The sequence below is a fragment of the Mus musculus genome, chromosome 14, assembly GCF_000001635.26.
Source record: "Mus musculus strain C57BL/6J chromosome 14, GRCm38.p6 C57BL/6J".
Classification (NCBI taxonomy): Eukaryota; Metazoa; Chordata; class Mammalia; order Rodentia; family Muridae; genus Mus; species Mus musculus.
The window spans coordinates 79574032-79582902 of NC_000080.6; the positions used below are offsets into that span (position 1 = coordinate 79574032).

Sequence of the window (8871 nt, forward strand, 5' to 3'; positions counted from 1 at the left end):
GTGCATGCTCCTAACCGCTGAGTCATCTTTCACAACTGAGACACTCAGGATGCACTGAATACGGAGAATACATGGTATTCTTCACCTGGGAAAATCCTGTTTTACAATACTTCTGAAGCTTAAGTGGGAAGGTCAGGAGTCAGGTCTCTTCTTCAGGTGTTAATGTGCCAGACGTTGGAAAGTCTCTTAGTCTGGTTTAATCAAATCAGACTTTAAAAGGTGCTAAATATCTAATTGACCAAGAAAAAAATCCTATCTTTAGGTTGGTCTTCTGAAAAATTTAGTACTATTCTCATTTGATTTTAGAATAAAGTAAGAGATATTGGTCTAAAATTAAGTGGATATTTATAGTTCTTAGGGTTTGTCTTAGTTTGGGTTACTATTGTTATGAAAAAACACTATGACTAGAGTAAGTTGGAGAGGAAAGAGTTTTATTTGGCTTACACATCCACATCATAAGCCATCACTAAATGAAGTCAGGGCAGGAAACAGGGCAGGAAACAGGACAGGAACCTGGAGGCAGGAGCTGATACAGATGCCATGAAGGAGTGTGCCTCATGACTTGCTCCTCATGACTTACTCAGCCTGCTGTCTTACAGGACCCAGGACCATCAGCCCAGGAGTGAAACCACCCACAATGGGCTGACCCCACCCCGACAGCCTCTCATCACTAATTAAGAATATGCTCTACAGATGTGTCTACAGCTTGATCATACAGAGGCATTTTCTCAACTGGGGTTTCCTCTTCTCAGATAACTCTAGCTTGTGTCAGGTTGACATAAAACCAGTCAGCACAGGTTTCCTTTCTTTATTCTGCCATGGGTTTCCAGAACATGAATTATATGTAGAATTTTACAGGGTCTGGGAGAACCACTGCCTCTTCAGTTTGGGTTACTATTGCTACGGTGAAATACCATGACCCACAGCCAGATGGGGAGGAAAGGGTTTATGTAAATCATTAAGATTTCAGTTTTTGGGCTGGAGAGATGGCTCAGCGGTTAAGAGCACTGACTGGCTCTTCTGAAGGTCCCAAGTTCAGTTCAAATCCCAGCAACCACATGGTGGCTCACAACCATCCATAATGAAATCTGATGCCCTCTTCTGGGGTGTCTGAAGACAGCTACAGTGTACTTACATATAATAAATAAATAAATCTTTAAAATATAAAATTCAATTTCAGCCTAAAAAAATGTATTGTGTATGTATGTAGTGTATGGGGGAGGGGGGAATTTCAGTTTTTCCTTTGAGTCAATTTATAATGACTTAGTCTTAATTTAGTCTTTAAAGGTTTTCATTAACTTTGATTTCGTGCTAGTTCAAGGAATAACAAAGAAAACCCCTGGTAAAGTGTTTTCTGAGAATGGTTGTTGGGAAATGTGGAAGTCCGTTTTCCTTACTACTTATTCATGCACTAATAGTTTGTCTAAAGGTCTTTAAATTACCCTCTAAAATGCCCAACAACGCTGTAGTTTTTCCTCAAAGGCAAGGTAGTGCAGTAGGAAGAAAATGCCTGCCAAAGCTTTCTGCCCTCCAGCCTTGCCAGTTATTTAGTGTGCCAGTCTGTCAACAATTAGGAATATTTCTCATCTGTACAGCAAGAAGAGTACTTAGCAACCCAGGTGGCTGTGGCAATTAAGGGTCACTTCCTGACACCCGAGTCAGCTTTTAACACAAACTCAATGTCATGTAATGAGCCTCAGAAATTCTGATGCATCATAAATCCACAGTATGATGCTGCTTAGTTACAAGCACAGAGGAATTTTAAAAAGTAGTTACCTTGAAGAAAAAAAAAACTGATACAACAGAATTAGATACAAGTGACAATTTAATTATAAAGAAAAAGTGTTTGGAAATTTCTGTGACTGCAGGGACTTCATTGTGTTTTATTCTTTAGTATTTCTTTTGATGTGGTATATTATATCCCAGTCTGGCCTCAGATTTGATTGTAGAGGGTGGCCTTAAACTTTGGCCTTTCTGCCTCTTCCTCCTGCACATTTAGATAATAGGAGTCTGCCACCTTGCTCAGTTTTTGTTTGATTTTTTTATTAGATATTTTCTTTATTTACATTTCAAATGCTATCCAGAAAGTTCCCTGTACCCTCCCTCCACCCTGTTCCCCTACCCACCCACTCTCACTTCTTGGCCCTGGTGTTCCCCTGTATTGAGGCATATAAAGTTTGCAAGACTAAGGGTCCTCTCTTCCCAATGATGGCCGACTAGGCCATCTTCTGCTACATATGCAGCTAGAGACACGAGCTCTGGGGGTACTGGTTAGTTCATATTGTTGTTCCACCTATCGGGTTCCAGACCCTTTCAGCTCCTTGGGTACTTTCTCTAGCTCCCCCATTGGGGGCCCTGTGTTCCATCTTATTGCTGGCATATGCAATAGTGTCTGGGTTTGGTGGCTGATTATGGGATGGACCTCTGCGTGGGGCAGCCTCTGGATGGTCCATACTTTTGTCTTAGTTCCAAACTTTGTCTCTATAACTCCTTCCATGGGTATTTTGTTCCCTATTCTAAGGAGAAATAAAGTATCCACACGTTGGTCTTCCTTTTTCTTGATTTTCTTGTGTTTTGCAAATTGTATCTTGGGTATTCTAAGTTTCTGGGCTAATATCCACTTATCAGTGAGTGCATATCAAGTGAGTTCTTTTGTGATTGGGTTACCCACTCAGGATATCCTCCAGATACATCCATTTGCCCAAGAATTTCATAAACTCATTGTTTGATTGTAAGATATAGACTTGATATGTAGCTGAGACAAGGTGGACAATCCTCTTGCCTTAGCCGCACGTGTGTTGTGATTTCAAGCCTGCACTATTATAAGTTCCAATTTTTGTTTTTTAGTGAAAATTGCTCCAGGATTTGCTCACTTGAGACAGTATATTTTGTAAGTAGTATATCTGTTTCCCGAAGGGGGTGGGGAAGAGAGAGAGAGAGAGAGAATCCTATCATGAAAAGGTTGTTTTCAAACCAACTGAACAAAAGTGTTGAAGACCTAGATATAGCTCTAGTTAGCAATATGCAGTTTCCAGATGCACTGTGTCACAATGTAAAGAAGGCTAATGCCATGGGGACAGTACATGGTAAAGAATTAAGTGTTCCTAAGACAGGGACAAAACAAAGACCAAGTGCACCTTGAAAAGCTGTGGGAGGCAGGCACAGGACGGCCCATCCAGGTGGGACGCTGATGCTTCAGTTCAGATCGCCACCCAAGGCGGCACTGGAACAGCATAGGCTTCTCCTTTTTCTTTCTTTTTTCTTAATTTTGGAGACAGGTGTAGCTCTAGTTGGCCTAAAGCCGCAAAGCACAAACATTCACATGTGTGCATGTCTCAAAAAGCTAAAAATCAAAATAGTATTCGTCTTCAGCTGGTGTTCTCAGAACTTACAGAGTAGTGTGTTTTGTAATGGCTAGGCACATAGGATGTGAATCTTAAGGAGGCTGTCAACCTTTGCATCAAAGCATTTACATGTAGCCAAGGTAGAGAGACTGTGTATACTTACAGACTTCTGTGACAGATGACAAATGCTATTTTATCTCTAGACTCATGTAAGCACTTAGTATATAGGAAGGTCTTATAAGTTTAAAAAGTGGTATCTGCTATGTATAGTGGTGTTGCTGATACTCTTGTCTGGATTAGATGTGTCTAGATTCTTGGTGTCTTATCTAAAGAATTGAATACACACACACACACACACACACACACACACACTGGTAAAGTAGCAAGAAATTTTGTCATTTGCAGTGGGCTACTGGAGCTGGGGTGTCCCAGAACAGTAGGTAATGTTTTGTGTTCCAGATAAAGGGGTTGGTTTCTAAGGATTGTATAAGCCATGGCTTATTATGCATAGTACCTTTATTTTTAAAAATATGCTTTTTAAAGTCATATAATTGTCCCTTGTGCATAGACATAAGATGGTAAATAGGGATTTTTTTCCCTTTAAAGTTGACTGGGAGAATGATACATGGGGAATATATGCAGCTTGATGCAGGGAGGGTCCCCAGGCTGCTAGGCTATCCCTGCGCTTGCTTGTTTCAGTGATACACAGCTATAAATCTCATAGGTGTGAACTTTTCAAATTATATTGAGTCATCACATCATTTATAAACTGTTTTACTTAATAAGGTTAATGAGGTTAGCTCATTATTCCAGTTAGTTCCTGTCTTAGGTCTTAGTCAAGGTTTCTTTTTTTTTTTTTTTTTTTTTCGAGACAGGGTTTCTCTGTATAGTCTTGGCTGTCCTGGAACTCACTTTGTAGACCAGGCTGGCCTCGAACTCAGAAATCCACCTGTCTCTGCCTCCCAAGTGCTGGGATTAAAGGCGTGTGCCACCATCGCCCGGCCCTCGTCAGGGTTTCTATTCCTGCACAAACATCATGACTAAGAAGCACTTGGGGAGGAAAGGGTTTATTCAGCTTACACTTCCATACTGCTGTTCATCACCAAGGAAGTCAGGACTGAAACTCAAGCAGGTCAGGAAGCAGGAGCTGATCCAGAGGCCATGGAGGGATGTTCTTTACTGGCTTGCTTCCCCTGGCTTGCTCAGCCTGCTCTTTTATAGAACCCAAGACTACCAGCCCAGAGATGGTCCCACCCACAAGGGGCCTTTCACCCTTGATCACTAATTGCGAAAATGTCTTACAGCTGGATCTCATGGAGGCATCTCCCCAACTGAAGCTCCTTTCTCTGTGATAACTACAGCCTGTGTCAAGTTGACACCCAAAACCAGCCAGTAAAGTTCCATAAACTGGATTTTACATTAATTTTATGTTAAATTATAGTTTTATGGTGGGTGGGGTGGTGCATGGCTATAATTCTATCTGCTGGTGGATGGGGTCAGGGCTAGTCTGGGCAACACAGAAAGAACCTGCCGCAGACCCTCTGGGTCCCTGTGTCTGCGTGGAACAGGTCTCTGACAGGGGTGGGCAAAGCATGGATGAATGACAAACAGACACACACAGGAGAGGTCGTGTGGAATCTGAGTGTAATTTTCGAATCGAGCCTCAGACTTTTTATGCAGAGGACAATAAGGAAGTTGGGTGACATATTCGAAAGGTACAATTGAGGTAACAGGAATCTTACTTAAAACAGAGGAATGCAAACACAAAAGGTCTAACGGGATCCACCTGGGATAGAATACATTGATAACAGCTGGGATCAACAAGGGCTCCACCTAAGATTCACTAATCTTAGAAGCCAAGGTCAAGGGTTTTGCGCCCTTGCCATAGTTCCTATTTTAGTCTATTGTATAGTCCACCTTCCCCTTAGGTGGGGACCTGTATTGGAAAATTACTGTGAAAATTGCTTTGGCATTTATTTATTTATTTAGGGGGGTTGGTTTTTTTGAGACAGGGTTTCTCTGTGTAGCTCTGGCTGTCCTGGAACTCACTCTATAGACCAGGCTGGCCACGAACTCAGAAATCCGCCTGCCTCAGCCTCCCAAGTGCTGGGATTAAAGGTGTGCGTCACCACGCCGGGCTTTGCTTTGGCATTTAAAATTGCTGAAATATATATGTATTTTATTTTGCCAAAGTGTGGGCCTTAATTTTGTTCTCTGTTCACTTAGAACTTGTAGAAGTTATAGTCATGACTTCTTTGATGTCGATCTGACACCAATTATGAGATACTGAAATCCTAGTAACTGCTTTAAAAAATAGATAATCCTCTTAAGATAGGATTTTTTTTAAGTTAATCAAGCATTTTTTCTCTTATGTTATAAAAGTTGAAAACAATTTTGTGGCGCTATTTACTGGGAGGGAGCACCGTGAGTCAACAAATCTGCTTTTCAGTCCACATTGTGCTTCAGCGTGGCCCATCCGTACATGCCTTGCTAAGGGCACTGATTCCTTTCTCTCCTGTAGTCATGTGGTGGTGTGTACAGATCGTCCATCTGAAACATGAGCTTTCTATGTAGCTTTGGCTGGCCCCGAACTGCCTCTGCCTCCTGAGTATGTCCATTATAGGTGTGTGCTGGTACCACACCAAGCCTGTATAATGTATAGAACGATGTTTGGCATGTTAATTATGCTGTGATAAAAATAAGAGAAGTAGCAACGGAATGCACTTTTAAGAGTGACTTGTAAAGTATTAAAGCTTTAAAGGATGTTCCATTTGCTAACTGTATCACTTCTGTTTGTTGATCTCAATAGGACTATACAGGCTTCAACCCAGGTTCCAGTAGTGGTGTCTCCTGGCAACCAACAGTTACATACAGTAACAGTGCCACTCACAACGGTTATAGCCAGCATAGACCCATCATCAGGTGCTGGGTCTCAGAAATTCATTTTACAAACCATTCCATCGTCACAGCCCATGACAGTACTGAAAGAAAATGTCATGCTACAGTCACAGAAGCCAGGCTCTCCTTCAATTGTCCTCAGCCCCACCCAAGTACAGCAGGTCCTCACAAGCAATGTTCAGTCCATTTGCAATGGAGCGGGCAGTGTGGCATCCGCACCATCGTTCAGCGCGACGACACCTGTGGTGACTTTCTCTCGGAGTTCACAGCTGGTCGCACACCCACCGGGCACTGTGATCACTTCTGTTATCAAAGCTCAGGAAACAAAAACTCTTAAGCAAGAGGTGGAGAAAAAGGCCGAAGATGATTTGAATGAAGATGCTGAGAAAAGTGCCCAGCAGCCCCAGCCTTATGTGATGGTGTTATCCAGTTCAAACGGGTTTTCCTCTCAGGTAGCCGTCAAACAGAATGAACTGCTAGAGCCCAACTCTTTTTAATACACCAAAGGAATTATGGGTGGGTATTTTTTTAATTGAACTCATTTTTCGGTTGTCTGACCATAACATGATTTTTTTCTAAGATGAAATCCACAGAAGTTCTTAACTGTTAAAAAGTTACTTTTGACTTTGCTAGATAAGGAGGCGAACCCAAGTGTGTGTCTCCTCTGAATGTCTCAGAACTCAGTTGTGAAGGAGCAGGAGGTTTAGACGATGAAGAAATTCTTGACTGTTTTTCAGTTGCTATATCATATTTTAAAAGTTTCTTTTCTAGCTTGACACTGTACTAGCTTCCTGAATTGTTTGAAAATACTACTTAAATATAAGACAACAGGAAATTTATATAGGAAACATTTTCATTCCACTTGTATAATTTAAGTCTTAGCTCTTTCAGATGCAAGAAACTTATACTATTAAAATTGTTGCGATGTCACTTAGCTTGACTTTAAAGTTGGCTGGACTGTTATACTATGAATATACTACGAATTTGTAAACTATCATTATAAATTGAAGTGTATATGCTCAGTATATTGGCATATATGTGTAATTCCAGCACTGGGAGGAGGACAAAGGGCAATCAGGAGTTCAAGGCCAGCCTTAGCTATATAGTGAGTTTGAAGCCAGCCTGGGCTACATGTAACCTTCCCAAAAAAATCCAAAACAACAACAAAAATATTTAAGTGTGCCTATGATAATGTCTGAACCTGAGTTTAAGAAATGTGATGTAGCCGGGCGTGGTGGCACACGCCTTTAATCCCAGCACTTGGGAGGCAGACGCAGGTGAATTTCTGAGTTTGAGGCCAGCCTGGTCTACAGAGTGAGTTCCAGGACAGCCAGGGCTATACAGAAACCCTGTCTCAAAACAAACAAACAAATAAAAAAAGAAATGTGATATTATAAAGGCAACACTTGTGACACTTCCACTAGCTAGGTGTGTAACCCTGGGTAGGCCACTCCATCTCCTAGGTGTGTAACCCTGGACAGGACATTTCACCTGCTAGTCTGTGCTATTCTGGTAAAATGAAGGGATGCATTGGACTAGACAAAATGATCTAAAAGTTTCCTTATTATAAATTTTAGGATTTTATTATCTGTACTTTAAAATTATTTCAAATATTACCAGATTATCTCCTTATGTAAAGGTAAAATACTGCTTAAAAATATTTTCCTCACAAAATTACTATCAGGTCTGCCATAAATTCTTCCTAAGTTCTCTGCTCATTAATCTTCAGACCACAGTTACTAAAACTGTGGCTTAGTAGTAAGCTGAGGGCTAAATGAGAGACTGCTATTCTAAGAGCATCAGGGCTCTGAGGGCCAAAGAAGCAATGGGAGTCCTGAGCTAGTATAGCTGTGTCACTTATTATAAAAGCATAACTGTTTTTTATTTGGATCATTTTTTACTGTGGGTGAAGGGGAGGGGAAGTTGCATACAAAGATATATATCCAAGTTTCCGAAGTAGAGTTTTTAGATTACTTTTTCAATGTAAATAATGTATATTTAATGTCACAAGAAATTGTTTTCTGCAAATTCTCTAGTATAGAAAGTTTTGTAGAAGAAAAATTATTGTGTTTAGGGGTATAATATTATATGTTTTCATATTATGAAATGAATTTGTATTTAAACAAAAATTTAAATTTTGGAATCCTCTAAACATTTTTGTATCTTTAATTGTTATTATTAAATCATGTAAAAGTTCTCAATATTTCTGTTTTCAAGCAAATATTTCTTGTTTGTAATTCTTTTGCTTTTTGACACAAGACACACTGTGCTGTCCTAGAACTAGTGATTATCGTGCCTCAGACTCTTGAGTAAAAGGCACATGCATCAACCATACCTGGCCATGTTCTTATACTGTGTGCACATGCATGTGCATGCCTGAGGGGACACACAACATGTTCTTATACTGTGTGCACATGCATGTGCATGCCTGAGGGGACACACAACAACATTTGGGAGCTGGCTCTTTTCTTCCACCATTGGTTTCGAGGGTCAACTTCAGACTTTAAGGCTTGCATAGTCTTGTTACTCTCTGGTAAATACTGCTCCAAGAACACACACATACTGAAATGAGTTTCTGTGTAAATGAGACTCTGTCTTAGAAAGCCAAAGAGAAAATAAACTTGTGGTA

The 8871-nt window shown here is 40.7% G+C and overlaps 1 protein-coding gene across 10 annotated transcripts in view; it reads left to right on the top strand.

Annotated features, from left to right (window-relative positions):
* Positions 1-8460, top strand: part of Elf1 (E74-like factor 1) — a 101318-nt gene extending 92858 nt beyond the window's left edge. For 6 of the 10 annotated variants that reach the window (XM_030247640.1, XM_030247638.1, XM_030247639.1 and 3 more), the window contains exon 9: positions 6154-8445. In XM_030247640.1, the coding sequence (XP_030103500.1) occupies positions 6154-6739 (586 nt within the window). In that variant the 3' untranslated portion in view covers positions 6740-8445. Of the gene's footprint in view, positions 1-6153 lie in introns of all 10 variants that reach the window. The other 4 variants (NM_007920.4, NM_001286411.1, NM_001286412.1 and 1 more) reach the window with 2 other exon arrangements.
* Positions 8461-8871: the final 411 nt, after the last annotated feature.